At 39.5% G+C, this 16,878-nt stretch overlaps 1 protein-coding gene across 3 annotated transcripts; it reads right to left on the bottom strand.

The window, feature by feature from the left end:
- Positions 1-9,224: 9,224 nt before the first annotated feature.
- LOC138853767 (golgin subfamily A member 6-like protein 1) lies at positions 9,225-15,736 on the bottom strand. Of its 3 annotated transcripts, none has more exons than XM_070092359.1 (2): positions 15,412-15,735; positions 9,225-10,715 (listed from the first exon to the last, which is right to left on the bottom strand). In XM_070092359.1, the coding sequence occupies exons 1-2, from the start codon at positions 15,701-15,703 to the stop codon at positions 9,361-9,363; spliced, it is 1,647 nt and encodes a 548-aa protein (XP_069948460.1). In that variant the 5' UTR covers positions 15,704-15,735; the 3' UTR covers positions 9,225-9,360. The 3 variants fall into 3 exon arrangements, with proteins under 3 accessions (XP_069948460.1, XP_069948461.1, XP_069948462.1); XM_070092360.1 differs by lacking the exon at positions 15,412-15,735 and having other exon boundaries at positions 9,225-10,655; positions 10,686-11,007; XM_070092361.1 differs by lacking the exon at positions 9,225-10,715 and adding an exon at positions 13,973-15,381 and having other exon boundaries at positions 15,412-15,736.
- Positions 15,737-16,878: the final 1,142 nt, after the last annotated feature.

The following is a 16,878-nucleotide window of genomic DNA, read 5'->3' as shown; positions in this document are numbered from 1 at the left end:
TCCTCACTGCTGAGAAAATCACGAACAACGTGACTCTCACATGGCACCACTCTACTGTGATATATCCTTTTTTTTAACATCCACTGAAACACATTTAATATTTCTACTAATTCCTTAACACTTCTGCTACTTTCTTTCTCTTTTTATGAGTTTCAAATTATCTTTCAAAGACCCGTCAGCCGACACATACAGTATTGAATATCTTAATGAGTTAATCTCATACTCATTCAAAAGTGACTTCTGCACTTTTATTCTTTATATTTCCACATGTTATCTCATTCATGTTTTCTGTGTTCGCTTTCGTCTTCCTTCTTTTGCATAGCCTTTCTAAATTCTTTACTGTCCTGTTCCATTTACCAATCCTTCTCCTCCTCTTCCTGCTCCTTCTTCTCCATAGTCTTCATTTAAATCATCATTCTTCCACCTCTCCTGCTTCTCATCTTTCACCCTGCCCTTCTGTTTGTAATCTCATCCTCTTCACCTCCGTCAAAATTCCGTCATTTCATGACACCAGAGGCAACGTCTTACAGACAATGAGAGTCAATTAGAAGGCTGAAATTTCATTAGCAAGTCAGTAAACACCAGTGTCGCTTTCTCTCTCTCGTCTTAATTGCTTAATCAGCTCCTTAAGTGCCAAGATAATGTGGTGTCGAGTCATGAAGGAAGATTTACAAGATGCGCCTGGAAGGTATGAGAGTAATACCAGCCGTGTGTCATGCACGAAATCATAGCTAATGTATAATAGCAGTGAGTCAGACAGTGGTGGTTAGAATCGCTGTGGCGAAGATAATTGTGGTCGGAAAGGTAGTGATAACGAGAGATGTTGATATAACAGGGGTGTTAGTAATAAATATAAACAATAACACGACGCAGGTATAACATCCCACCTACGACACTATAAATAAGAGACAAAGAATTAGCAACTTTTTCCACACTATTATTATTTTTATTATGATGATTATTATTATTATTATTATTATTATTATTATTATTATTATTATTATTATTATTATTATTATTATTATCATTATTATTATTATCATTATTATTATTATTATTATTATTATTATTATTATTATTATTATTATTATTATTTGTATGAAGTGTAGCTCATTCAGAACAAGACGTGGTGGAAGCTCTATCATCTAATAGGGAGACACTGCTAAACGTGCCGATACAAAGGACTACCAGACAGGTGCTTTAGATTTCAGAGTGCTTGGTGCTCTGTGCTTATAAAGCGGCTTTAAGTCAGCCAGATAAAGCTGTAGTAATTAACTTATAAGTATGTTATGTATATCTTCCACCATCTGGCTGTTTTATAGTGTTGACTATGTGGATTTTCGCTCAATCCACCACGGATCGAAACGTCGTCTAAAGTTTCCACTCGACAGTGTGGGTCGTTTGTGCACTGTTCACTTTTCTAGAGTACCTCACTTTCTAGAGTACCTCACTTTCTGGAGTACCTCACTTTCTGGAGTACCTCACTTTCTAGAGTACCTCGTTTTCTATAGTATCTTACTTTTTAGAGTACCTCATTTTCTAGAGTACCTGAGTACCTCACTTTCTAGACTACTTCATTTTCTAGAGTACCTCATTTTCTAGAGTGCCTGAGTACCTCACTTTCTAGAGCACCTCATTTCCTAAGGTTTCTGTTATTCTTCGAGTTCCGTCGCTCCGCAAGTTGTTCGTTCCACAAGTTCAGCGATGTGTAAGGTGTCTCATACCGTAAGTCACCCACTCCGTGAGTTGCACATTTCACACGCTCCACCATTCCGGAAGTCCCGTCATTCCGCAAGTTACACACCATTCCGTTGGTTCCATCACTTCCCACGAGCGTTCCATTCAGCAAGTTCCCCCACCACTCCAGATTCTGTGAATCGATCGATCATCTGCGGAGCGCAGTTCTCCCGTCGTCATCTTTGTTGACATAGCCAACTGACTCCCTCTCCCATCTGCTGCCTCAGGCTGGTGGTCCCGTAAGGGATTACCTAGCGGCTTTTATGGTAGCCATAAGAACAGTTTGGTTTATGGGGATGATTACCCATTGACGTGCGTTTGTAAGGACAATTAAAAGGAGACAATTCAAAATTCGCTTCCTATTCTTTTTTTCCCTTTTTATGGACTTTATCGTAGAAGGTAGGCGACTGGGACAAGTTCGTGCAGGGAAGGAACAGATGTCCAATACAACACAGGGGGAAAAGGACCTTTACGGCTGATAAAATTTCTGGTACTTGAGCATCTGTCTTTCCCGAGCGAGGGTGGGCGGGGGTGGACACCTGGGCTGATTTGGCAGTTTTAATTTAACGTTCCTTCGAGACTTCCCTATAACATACACACAAACTTACCTCCTTAATAAACCCAAGAACGATTTTTTTTATAATATTCTCCGAAGACCGCCAGGTAAAATTTTTAATGTGGTTTTGCGCTAAGATCTGGTTTGACATTACACGCGAAGTGTGTTGGCTTAGGTAAGTCTTTCGAGAAAACGGTTACAGGATCTTCCATCATTTTGAGGGTCTTTGTGTGTGCTCTCAATGAGTGTGTTTGGGTAGGTGAGTGTGGGTGGTGAGGGAAGGGGGTCACACCATCACCCACGTCCGGGCTGCAAACTAGGTTATCTGGGTCTTATTGAACTACGTGAGATAACGGTAGACAGTGAAGAAGTTGCTCTCAAAGGAAGATAGTAGATATCTTTTCTTGATGCATAATGAAAGTTACTCAGCTGTGTATAAAAACACCCGTGGGACTGAATTTGATAGTGTTGGTACGTTTGTAAACGCACGTCAGGTATAGTAGTACACATTTTAAGGAAAAGTTTTATATATATATATATATATATATATATATATATATATATATATATATATATATATATATATATATATATATATATATATATATATACATATATATATATATGTTATTGAATTGTTTATTAATTTGCTTGCTCTCTCTCTCTCTCTCTCTCTCTCTCTCTCTATATATATATATATATATATATATATATATATATATATATATATATATATATATATATATATATATATATATATATATATATATATATATATATATATATATGTCGTGCCGAATATGTAAAACTGGTCAATTAGCAAGAACTCGTTTAAAATTAAGTCCTTTCTAAAATTTTCTCTTGTACGTTTAAAGATATATTTTTTCCATTAATGTTAATGTAAAAATTTTTAATTTTGCATCAAAAGAATCTTAGAAAACTTACCTAACCTTATCATAACAAGAACAATTTATTTTAGCCTAACCCAACTAAATATATTTTAGATTTGTTTACAATAATTTAATACTAAACAAACACAATCAAAAATATTTTTTTCGTTAGGTTCAGAATGATTTTGGCGAAATTATTGCATACACAAATTTTCACTTGTCCTGTATGGCAAGATGAGCGTTGCTATTTAAGCCAAGATCGCAAGTTCTGCCTATTCGGCACGACATATATATATATATATATATATATATATATATATATATATATATATATATATATATATATATATATATATATATATATATATATATATATGTCGTGCCGAATATGTAAAACTGGTCAATTAGCAAGAACTCATTTAAAATTAAGTCCTTTTTAAAATTTTCTCTTATAAGTTTAAAGATATATTTTTTCATTAATGTTAATGTAAAAATTATAATTTTGCACCAAAAGAATCTAAGAAAACTTACCTAACCTTATTATAACAAGAACAATTTATTTTAGCCTAACCCAACTAATATATTTTAGATACGTTTACAATAATTTAATACTAAGCAAACACAGTGAAATATATTTTTTTCATTAGGTTCAAAATGATTTTGGCGAAATTATTGCATGCACAAATTTTCACTTGTCCTATATGGAAAGATGAGCGTTGCTATTTTAAGCCAAGATCGCAAATTCTGCCTATTCGGCACGACATATATATATTTATATATATATTTTATATATATATATATATAATTATATATATATATATATATATATATATATATATATATATATATATATATATATATATATGTATATATATATATGTATATATATATATATATATATATATATATATATATATATATATATATATATATATATATATATATATGTGTGTGTGTGTGTGTGTAGTATGTATGTATGTATGCATGAATAAACTAAGCTGCTCCCTGAGAAAAGTTTGTCATGCTGGAACATACAAAATGAACCCCTTACAAACGAAGTGGAACCTGAAAAGTTTCGCCGCCTCAGGTCGTATTAATATTCCCTCAGACTTATGAACTGAACGGGAGGAAGGAATTAGGAACTACCCTGCCCTTCCTCGGTTCAAATAATTTCTCGTCGGAAATATTTTTTCTCTCACTTATTTTTATATAAAACTAAATTCCATCTAAAAGAAATAAAAAAAAGATTATCTACACTTAAAAAAAAAATCTACGAGAGTATATCTCAATACCACAGTCAAGCAGTCACTCCATTAGCGCACGGAGGGTCGAGCTCCCAGAGCCACTCCTTGAATGGACCACACGGGTTTAGCCCTTCACATAAAATAATGTTGGGTTCGTAAGATCCCCAGACATACGTCTACCAAGCGAGATCATTCCTCCTCCGGAGACCTTTAAAAAGGTCCCCATCATATATATTATTACCCTTGTCGTCCAGCTTACAAAAGAGCTGCTAATTAGAAGAGGCGTTGTGGAGCGTTAGTGCTTCAAAAAGAGCGCCGCTCTAATAGAAGTAGCACAGAGAGTTTTCACCATTTTCTTTAATCGTAATTTGAAATGGGTTTAAAAGTGCTCTGGTGTATATGGGTTTAGGTCTCTCTCTCTCTCTCTCTCTCTCTCTCTCTCTCTCTCTCTCTCTCTCTCTCTCTCTCTCTCTCTCTCTCTCTCTCTCTCGACTCTCATTGACAGTGGAAATAAGCCATATAATTGACTTCGTTGGATTATCCTAGGTTAATAACTCACCTGGGTTATATAATCCTTAGCATGTCTTGCACTAAACTACCGTCCCGTCACCACCTTACCATAATCATTCTACTACCACCACCCCGCTACCACTACACCACCACCACTCTACCATAACCCTTCAACTACCACCCTGCTGCCACTACCATGCTACCACGACCCTGCTACCACCACTCTACCATAACCCTGCAACTTCCACCCTCAAACTCATCAGTTACTACCACTGTACCACCACCCCGCTACCACCACCCTGCTACCACCACCCCGCTACCACCACCCCGCTACCACCACCCTGCTACCACCACCCTGCTACCACCACCCCGCTACCACCACCCTGCTACCACCACCCTGCTACCACCACCCCACTACCACCACCCTGCTACCACCGCCCTGTTACCACCACCCTGCTACCACCACCCTGCTACCACCACCCTGCTACCACCACCCTGCTACCACCACCCTACTACCACCACCCAATTACTAACAGCCCCGACCTTAACCACAGCAACTATCACCCTGCCGCTAACAACAATCACCACTAACAACCACCAACCCAACCATTAACAACCACCCCCTCCCCCCGTCTACTAGAATTATTAACTAACCACAAGTCGTAAACACATCTGACTTGAAGACTTGAACGTAACAATTAACAACTGTCGATTATACCGATAAATTGCTTTAACGCCTATAATTCTGGTCTCCGGCCGCCAGGGTCCTGGACCCTTCGATGGAAGGGAGGGATAGAAAGGGTGCCTTGTTGTTGGTGATGGGCTTTTGATCCATGGAACTGGTTTTACTCTCCCCTTCACTAGGTGAAATTTTGTCACCTACGGGTTTAGCGCTACTCATAAGGATAAAAGTAATAATAATAATAAACTTAATAATTATTATAATAAGTATCGCATTATATTGCATTTTCTCTTTTTTCAAGGTCATTATTATTATTATTATTACTATTATTAATAGCAATAGTAGTAGAAGTATCATCTTCATTATTAATATCATTATATTCAATGTAGAAGTGCTAAACCCAGTGGGGTCGTCCAGCACCTTGAGGGTATGGGAGGCAATCAGGTTCGATCAAGGGAAGGCGAGATCAAAGCCCCATCACAGGCATCAAGGAACTTCCTTGGAGGGACCAAAAAAAAACTGAAGAGGCACTAAGTCAAGGCGTTTTTCATGAAGCAGCACTTGTTATGAAGACTCTGTACTAAACCTGTGTTTCTTTTCCTTCGTCGAGAGAAGACAGCAGTTCACTCTCGGTTAGATCTGACACTTCATAAATCCGATTCCTTCCTGATTTGGTAGACTTGATCGATCTGCGCATTGGTTTTTTTACCAGTCTCTAAATCTAAATTTATCAATTTAAATGTATTTCGAGATCTTTCTTGATTAGATATCCTCAGTACTCTTGAATGGATATCTTTAGTACTCTTGATAGTGCTCATGTTTGTCCTCCACTGATATGCCTTTCACTTCAGATCTGCTTCAAGTGACGAGTACTTTGATAACACAAGGATAGCAGCGTTCTCAAGACCTGGATAGATAGTTATGTATGGGTTAATTATGAACACTGGAACAAAATGATCTTCGATGTTTTTTAAGAGTAAATTGTTTATTTTTGTTCAAGAAATGACTGAACATATACACTGGAAATATAAACTTCAATTGAATACAATCCCTTCAAAGGATGGGGAGAGGTCTTCATAATTGTGGAGGACTCTTGACCTGGGGTATTAGGCTCCCCTTAACTGGAAACACTGACTGAGGTGTATTCTATCGAATCTATTAACGTCTAATGGAGTCTGTGAAATTTTGTGTAGTTTCTTCCACTTGTTTATTCTTTATCTGAAGAAATGTTGCCTAGTTTCTTCTTGACTCTGATGAGTGAGCAGCATCTATCAGTATTCTTATTTACCTTATCTCTGCATCAAAATATTTTGAATGTTGTGATCATATCTCTTCTCACTGTTTATCTACAGACAAAAAAAAATCTAGCAAGTAACATCTTTCGTAGAAGATCTTTCTTCTCGGCTTCTTCAATAGTCTGGATGAATTCCTTTTAACTATATCGTGTTTCCCATTTTGTTTGGCTAGGTAAGGGTTCCACAGTGGCTCTGTGTACTCAAGTATTGGTCGCACATGTGGTGAAGAGTGACTTGAAAATCTTCGTTTAGGTTTCTGAAGGTCATTCCTTTGCGTGTATTTGTCATTCCAGGATTTCTCGCTATTTTTAATATTTTACACGCTCTTCCAGTGACCAATTAGTGTAATGACAGCCCTTATATCTTTTTTCTTTGTTTTTTTTTTCTCATCTATTGCTGTTCTTACTCCTCTTTAACTTAATCGTCGCTCTTATCCTTTTCTGTTTCCTGTTTATGAGGCCTGGTCACAGACCGGGCAGCGGGGGCATTGACCTCCGAAACCCTCTCCAGGTATCCAATCCGCTAATTGTTTCTGTGAATGCAATACTAATCTAGTGTGAAGCTGAATTGCCTAGCATCGATTCCTTGCCTATTCCCCTTGCCTAAAACTGTCTCTGTCTCTGTCTCTCTCTCTCTCTCTCTCTCTCTCTCTCTCTCTCTCTCTCTCTCTCTCTCTCTCTCTCTCTCTCTCTCTCTCTCTCTCTCTCTTTACACAGGGTTTGACAAGGTTAAGGATCCCTAGCTTTATTGACAAGCTATTTACAGGTTAAGGATTCCTAACTTTATTGGCAAGCTAAGATCTGTTACCTACATCAGCTTATTTGAAAGCATTTTTATTGTTATGAAACATACAAGTAAGGAACAGGATGAAGTTGGAGCCATCTGTGGGCCAGTATTTTAATTTGATCAACTGACTTTATCTCTCTCTCTCTCTCTCTCTCTGCTGGTTGCCTGTTGAAAGAGGATCCAGTAACACTGTGTGTGTCGGGTGAGTACATGGCTGAGTGTGTGTACTCCGACACGGAGGTTTAAGTGTGTGTCAAATAGAGTCTTAGTAAACTTAAGCAAGCGTGTCGATGCCAGCCCCCTTGAGTGTCATTGACTATAAGGTTGATGTATCATAGATGAGGCAGAGAAGTTAACACGAAAACCGTATAGAAAGTTAGGAGGAAAAATTGCATTTACATTTCGAAAAAGTCCCTCCAGACCCCTCAATTGCTTGGGCATGTGGACAAGATACATCAGGCGTTACCTCTCTGGATCGCCACCTATTGATCCTGACGTTACAGTGGAAACCCAAGGTGCAAAACCAAGGTGCTTTTAATAAGCTATACTTCAGGTACACATCAGTTTCACCTACACAGCAGGCTTCTTAAGTCGAATACGGAGGTGAATAAAATAGTGGAGACAGTTGATGAAGTGTTCACTCCTTTAGTCTGGAATACTCCATATTCAAACTACACTTCAAACTTGATAATGAAGCTCCTGTGAGCGAAACGTCTCCTCGGTAAATTCCCCATTAACACACATGTCTAAATTACGTACACTAGGTATATACATAACAGGTTACTGGAACCTACTAGTGGTGGTGGTATTTACCTCACACCAGGTACCTAAAATCAGTTACCTGGTGAGGATGTGTCAGCCGTTGTGTGCACAAACACTTGTTATACGCACCAGCACGAGACAGAAGAGGATCAGTAATCCTACCCGAGTGCATAACTTTTAACAGGCTACCGTTTGACATTGGTGATACTTGTAGTGTGGTCGTTGAAGATGCAGTCTCAGCACTTAAAAAAAAAAACTAAATTATGACGAAGGAAATGTAGGGATTGATTTATAGGTAATAAAGCTGTTAATAATAATAATAATAATAATAATAATAATAATAATAATAATAATAATAATAAGGTAATTATAATAATAAGGATAGCTACATAAAGTTTATATATGATAAATAATGGCTAAAAGTCATATAAAATTGTTATTAAAAACGATACAAAAGATATATCGTAAATGTCAGGATAACTTAAATAAAAAAATATGTACGTATAGTTATTGACAGTGGACGTGTATCTATGTGTGTGTATTGATAACACATGTGCAACACCTAGGTATCCTTATTACCAAGACGTTTCGCCCGCCAGGGGATTTATCAATTTACAGAGGTTATTTGAAGTGTTGAAAATGGTGACTGTAGAAGACCGGGAAAATCCGTCCCTGCTCCACATTACCATGGGTTAAAACTCTACCCTCCATCGTGAATTGCACGCAGGAGGAGGCCTACACCGGGAGACTTGACGCGCAGCATCAAGAAAATGAGTCCCAGTCTGGAACACTACGGTCCTCACACTGAAACCCAACGATCCACCCACACACTGGAACACAACGGTCCACACACTGGAGCACAACGGTCCACACACTGGAACATACGCCGGTACAAGGGTCAGTGGGGTGAAGATTTAAGGTAATCATTGATATGGAGTGCGCGACGGTACTTTAGGTTTAAGTTTTGATATTCCCGCTGACACTGGCTATGATCTTGCTGACTGTCAGCTACTGACAGTCTCACGGCTTCCAGCTCTTTCGTTAAGGACCCAATCTTCTCATCTTTGTCTGCGAGTGTATTGTAGTGATTGTGAAGTTCTCTCTCTCTCTCCTCCGTTAGCGACCGGTAACGCTTCAGCTGATTATACAGACCATTTGCTTCTTCCTTGAACTTAGTGACTGCTCGAAGCCACTTACGTTCCCGCATGTGATGATCAGCGCGAGTTTTGTCTAGTTCGTTATACTTTTCTTTCTTGCTCTTGAGTACTGCTAGATACTCCTTCTCCTCGCGATCTTTCTCATCTAACATTTTCTGTAGGTTCTCCAGATTATGCTCCATTAGATTGTTACTATGACTGAGTGTTTCGTGTTTACGTGAAGCCTTGTCGTACACCTTACGCTCCTTCTTGTGTTCCTTGAGAAGGACGTCATATCTGTACACAGCTTGATTGCGAGGCTCAGCCAGTTTGAAATTTTCCTTCTTTCTTTCTTCTGCGATTCGCTTAACATTTCGATGTTCGTTTTCAAGCTCATTATGATCACCGCGGAGCGCCTCAAACTGACTGTGTTTCTCGTTCAATTTCTTTTCTAAATCTTTAATTTTTTCCTCCAGTTCATTGTTTAAACTTCGGTGTTTGTCACTGTGTTCGACAATGTTTCTGTTTCGACTGAGATGTTTTTTGTACTTTTCTTTAAGTTCCTTCTTCTGTTTCCTTTCCTTTTTGTGCGACTGAAGGAGCTCTTGATAAGCTTTCAGCTGCCGTTCATGCTCTTCTTGTAAGTTATTATAATTGTTTTCAACCTCGTTACGAGCCTTTACCAAATTAGAGGTTTTTCGGTCCCATTTCTTCACTCGAGCATTCGCTTTGCCATGTTTGCGTTTGAGGCTCTCATGGGTTTCTTGAAGAGCTTTCAGCTCAAGAGCTTTAGCATCAGCTAGAGCTCTCAGCTCCTCAGTCTTTCTGCGTTCCTGTTGCAAGAGCAGAGCAGCCTCGGGTACTGCCTGAGAACACTCCTGAGAGATACTCTCAATCTCGTGGTATTCCTCTTTAGACTGACGTTCCTGGCGCCGGGACTCTTCAAGGAGGACCTGCAAGTTGTACAGTTGATCCTTGAGGGCGCCGTGATTGACCTTCTTAGCACCGTGCTGTCGAGGGTGAGCGGAGTCCTCGGCATCGTGCTGTCGCGGGTGACCTCCCTCAGCACCGTCATGTTGCGGGTGACCTCCTTCAGCACCGTCATATCGCGGGTGACCTCCTTCAGGAAGGTCTTCACGAGTTACTTCAACGTCAGGACCGTCTGCCTGACGTCTCAGTATCTCAGCCTCCAGGAGGCCATAATAGTCCGTGTGTTGGAGGTCAGCTCGAGCTCTTGGGCTCTGGTCCTTGCCTTCAACAAGCACGTCACTACGTCTGTGGCCCTGAGACCGTCCTTGATGGCGTCTCTTACCAGTCTCAGCGACTGGCAGGACACATGTTAGTAAAATACAACAAATTTTAATAATTTTTAAATTCATTTTTCTTAATTGAGATACATAACACACAGTATAAAAACATCAACTACAGTGACTGAAGCTGAACACAGATGATGTTTCGCCACTATACAGAACAAATATAAAAACATCAGCTACAGTGACTGAAGCTGAACACAGATGATGTTTCGCCACTATACAGAACACAATATAAAAACATCAACTACAGTGACTGAAGCTGAACACAGATGATGTTTCGCCACTATACAGAACACAATATAAAAACATCAACTACAGTGACTGAAGTTGAACACAGATGATGTTTCGCCACTATACAGAACACAATATAAAAACATCAGCTACAGTGACTAAAGCTGAACACAGATGATGTTTCGCCACTATACAGAACACAATATAAAAACATCAGCTACAGTGACTGAAGCTGAACACAGATGATGTTTCGCCACTATACAGAACACAATATAAAAACATCAGCTACAGTGACTGAAGCTGAACACAGATGATGTTTCACCACTATACAGAACACAATATAAAAACATCAACTACAGTGACTGAAGCTGAACACAGATGATGTTTCGCCACTATACAGAACACAATATAAAAACATCAACTACAGTGACTGAAGTTGAACACAGATGCTGTTTCGCCACTATACAGAACACAATATAAAAACATCAGCTACAGTGACTAAAGCTGAACACAGATTATGTTTCGCCACTATACAGAACACAATATAAAAACATCAGCTACAGTGGCTGAAGCTGAACACAGATGATGTTTCGCCACTATACAGAACACAATATAAAAACATCAACTACAGTGACTGAAGCTGAACAAAGATGATGTTTCGCCACTATACAGAACACAACATAAAAACATCAGCTACAGTGACTGAAGCTGAACACAGATGATGTTTCGCCACTATACAGAACACAACATAAAAACATCAACTACTGTGAATGAAGCTGAACACAGATGATGTTTCGCAACTATACAGAACACAACATAAAATCATCAACTACAGTGACTGAAGCTGAACACAGATGATGTTTCGCCACTATACAGAACACTATATAAAAACATCAGCTGCAATGACTGAAGGAACACGGATGATGTTTCGCCCATACAAACATTTTCTTGTTGTAAATACAATACTTGAACAAATGTGGTTCAACTGTTTTTATCTTAATATATTTCCAGTTGAAAGAATTAGAGGTAAGACAGAATGTAGGATTGCGGATGAGCAAGGAGGCTTCAGAGTGGGTAGGGGATGTGTAGATCAAGTGTTTACATTGAAGCATATATGTGAACAGCATTTAGATAAAGGTAGGGAAGTTTTTATTGCATTTATGGATTTAGAAAAGGCATATGATAGAGTGGATAGGGGAGCAATGTGGCAGATGTTGCAAGTATATGGAATAGGTGGTAAGTTACTAAATGCTGTTAAGAGTTTTTATGAGGATAGTGAGGCTCAGGTTAGGGTGTGTAGAAGAGAGGGAGAACACTTCCCGGTAAAAGTAGGTCTTAGACAGGGATGTGTAATGTCACCATGGTTGTTTAATATATTTATAGATGGGGTTGTAAAAGAAGTAAATGCTAGGGTGTTCGGGAGAGGGGTGGGATTAAATTATGGGGAATCAAATTCAAAATGGGAACTGACACAGTTACTTTTTGCTGATGATACTGTGCTTATGGGAGATTCTAAAGAAAAATTGCAAAGGTTAGTGGATGAGTTTGAGAATGTGTGTAAAGGTAGAAAGTTGAAAGTGAACATAGAAAAGAGTAAGGTGATGAGGGTATCAAATGATTTAGATAAAGAAAAATTGGATATCAAATTGGGGAGGAGGAGTATGGAAGAAGTGAATGTTTTCAGATACTTGGGAGTTGACGTGTCGGCGGATGGGTTTATGAAGGATGAGGTTAATCATAGAATTGATGAGGGAAAAAAGGTGAGTGGTGCGTTGAGGTATATGTGGAGTCAAAAAAACGTTATCTATGGAGGTAAAGAAGGGAATGTATGAAAGTATAGTAGTACCAACACTCTTATATGGATGTGAAGCTTGGGTGGTAAATGCAGCAGCGAGGAGACGGTTGGAGGCAGTGGAGATGTCCTGTCTAAGGGCAATGTGTGGTGTAAATATTATGCAGAAAATTCGGAGTGTGGAAATTAGGAGAAGGTGTGGAGTTAATAAAAGCATTAGTCAGAGGGCAGAAGAGGGGTTGTTGAGGTGGTTTGGTCATTTAGAGAGAATGGATCAAAGTAGAATGACATGGAAAGCATATAAATCTATAGGGGAAGGAAGGAGGGGTAGGGGTCGTCCTCGAAAGGGTTGGAAAGAGAGGGTAAAGGAGGTTTTGTGGGCAAGGGGCTTGGACTTCCAGCAAGCGTGCATGAGCGTGTTAGATAGGAGTGAATGGAGACGAATGATACTTGGGACCTGACGATCTGTTGGAGTGTGAGCAGGGTAATATTTAGTGAAGGGATTCAGGGAAACCGGTTATTTTCATATAGTCGGACTTGAGTCCTGGAAATGGGAAGTACAATGCCTGCACTTTAAAGGAGGGGTTTGGGATATTGGCAGTTTGGAGGGATATGTTGTGTATCTTTATACGTATATGCTTCTAAACTGTTGTATTTTAATAACAATTGTTTTTAATAACAATTTTATATGGCTAAAAGTCATATAAAATTTTTATTAAAAACGATACAAAAGATATATCGTAAATGTCAGGATAACTTAAATAAAAAAATATGTACGTATAGTTATTGACAGTGGACGTGTATCTATGTGTGTGTATTGATAACACATGTGCAACACCTAGGTATCCTTATTACCAAGACGTTTCGCCCGCCAGGGGATTTATCAATTTACAGAGGTTATTTGAAGTGTTGAAAATGGTGACTGTAGAAGACCGGGAAAATCCGTCCCTGCTCCACATTACCATGGGTTAAAACTCTACCCTCCATCGTGAATTGCACGCAGGAGGAGGCCTACACCGGGAGACTTGACGCGCAGCATCAAGAAAATGAGTCCCAGTCTGGAACACTACGGTCCTCACACTGAAACCCAACGATCCACCCACACACTGGTCCACACACTGGAGCACAACGGTCCACACACTGGTACAAGGGTCAGTGGGGTGAAGATTTAAGGTAATCATTGATATGGAGTGCGCGACGGTACTTTAGGTTTAAGTTTTGATATTCCCGCTGACACTGGCTATGATCTTGCTGACTGTCAGCTACTGACAGTCTCACGGCTTCCAGCTCTTTCGTTAAGGACCCAATCTTCTCATCTTTGTCTGCGAGTGTATTATAGTGATTGTGAAGTTCTCTCTCTCTCTCCTCCGTTAGCGACCGGTAACGCTTCAGCTGATTATACAGATCATTTGCTTCTTCCTTGAACTTAGTGACTGCTTGAAGCCACTTACGTTCCCGCATGTGATGATTAGCGCGAGTTTTGTCTAGTTCGTTATACTTTTCTTTCTTGCTCTTGAGTACTGCTAGATACTCCTTCTCCTCGCGATCTTTCTCATCTAACATTTTCTGTAGGTTCTCCAGATTATGCTCCATTAGATTGTTACTATGACTGAGTGTTTCGTGTTTACGTGAAGCCTTGTCGTACACCTTACGCTCCTTCTTGTGTTCCTTGAGAAGGACGTCATATCTGTACACAGCTTGATTGCGAGGCTCAGCCAGTTTGAAATTTTCCTTCTTTCTTTCTTCTGCGATTCGCTTAACATTTCGATGTTCGTTTTTAAGCTCATTATGATCACCGCGGAGCGCCTCAAACTGACTGTGTTTCTCGTTTAATTTCTTTTCTAAATCTTTAATTTTTTCCTCCAGTTCATTGTTTAAACTTCGGTGTTTGTCACTGTGTTCGACAATGTTTCTGTTTCGACGGAGATGTTTTTTGTACTTTTCTTTAAGTTCCTTCTTCTGTTTCCTTTCCTTTTTGTGCGACTGAAGGAGCTCTTGATAAGCTTTCAGCTGCCGTTCATGCTCTTCTTGTAAGTTATTATAATTGTTTTCAACCTCGTTACGAGCCTTTACCAAATTAGAGGTTTTTCGGTCCCATTTCTTCACTCGAGCATTCGCTTTGCCATGTTTGCGTTTGAGGCTCTCATGGGTTTCTTGAAGAGCTTTCAGCTCAAGAGCTTTAGCATCAGCTAGAGCTCTCAGCTCCTCAGTCTTTCTGCGTTCCTGTTGCAAGAGCAGAGCAGCCTCGGGTACTGCCTGAGAACACTCCTGAGAGATACTCTCAATCTCGTGGTATTCCTCTTTAGACTGACGTTCCTGGCGCCGGGACTCTTCAAGGAGGACCTGCAAGTTGTACAGTTGATCCTTGAGGGCGCCGTGATTGACCTTCTTAGCACTGTGCTGTCGAGGGTGAGCGGAGTCCTCGGCATCGTGCTGTCGCGGGTGACCTCCCTCAGCACTGTCATGTTGCGGGTGACCTCCTTCAGCACCGTCATATCGCGGGTGACCTCCTTCAGGAAGGTCTTCACGAGTTACTTCAACGTCAGGACCGTCTGCCTGACGTCTCAGTATCTCAGCCTCCAGGAGGCCATAATAGTCCGTGTGTTGGAGGTCAGCTCGAGCTCTTGGGCTCTGGTCCTTGCCTTCAACAAGCACGTCACTACGTCTGTGGCCCTGAGACCGTCCTTGATGGCGTCTCTTACCAGTCTCAGCGACTGGCAGGACACATGTTAGTAAAATACAACAAATTTTAATAATTTTTAAATTCATTTTTCTTAATTGAGATACATAACACACAGTATAAAAACATCAACTACAGTGACTGAAGCTGAACACAGATGATGTTTCGCCACTATACAGAACAAATATAAAAACATCAGCTACAGTGACTGAAGCTGAACACAGATGATGTTTCGCCACTATACAGAACACAATATAAAAACATCAACTACAGTGACTGAAGCTGAACACAGATGATGTTTCGCCACTATACAGAACACAATATAAAAACATCAACTACAGTGACTGAAGTTGAACACAGATGATGTTTCGCCACTATACAGAACACAATATAAAAACATCAACTACAGTGACTGAAGTTGAACACAGATGATGTTTCGCCACTATACAGAACACAATATAAAAACATCAACTACAGTGACTGAAGCTGAACAAAGATGATGTTTCGCCACTATACAGAACACAATATAAAAACATCAGCTACAGTGACTGAAGCTGAACACAGATGATGTTTCGCCACTATACAGAACACAACATAAAAACATCAACTACTGTGAATGAAGCTGAACACAGATGATGTTTCGCAACTATACAGAACACAACATAAAATCATCAACTACAGTGACTGAAGCTGAACACAGATGATGTTTCGCCACTATACAGAACACTATATAAAAACATCAGCTGCAATGACTGAAGGAACACGGATGATGTTTCGCCCATACAAACATTTTCTTGTTGTAAATACAATACTTGAACAAATGTGGTTCAACTGTTTTTATCTTAATATATTTCCAGTTGAAAGAATTAGAGGTAAGACAGAATGTAGGATTGCGGATGAGCAAGGAGGCTTCAGAGTGGGTAGGGGATGTGTAGATCAAGTGTTTACATTGAAGCATATATGTGAACAGCATTTAGATAAAGGTAGGGAAGTTTTTATTGCATTTATGGATTTAGAAAAGGCATATGATAGAGTGAATAGGGGAGCAATGTGGCAGATGTTGCAAGTATATGGAATAGGTGGTAAGTTACTAAATGCTGTTAAGAGTTTTTATGAGGATAGTGAGGCTCAGGTTAGGGTGTGTAGAAGAGAGGGAGAATACTTCCCGGTAAAAGTAGGTCTTAGACAGGGATGTGTAATGTCACCATGGTTGTTTAATATATTTATAGATGGGGTTGTAAAAGAAGTAAATGCTAGGGTGTTC

Source organism: Cherax quadricarinatus, chromosome 39 (assembly GCF_038502225.1).
Source record: "Cherax quadricarinatus isolate ZL_2023a chromosome 39, ASM3850222v1, whole genome shotgun sequence".
NCBI lineage: Eukaryota > Metazoa > Arthropoda > Malacostraca > Decapoda > Parastacidae > Cherax > Cherax quadricarinatus.
This window is presented reverse-complemented; position numbering and strand designations above follow the sequence as displayed.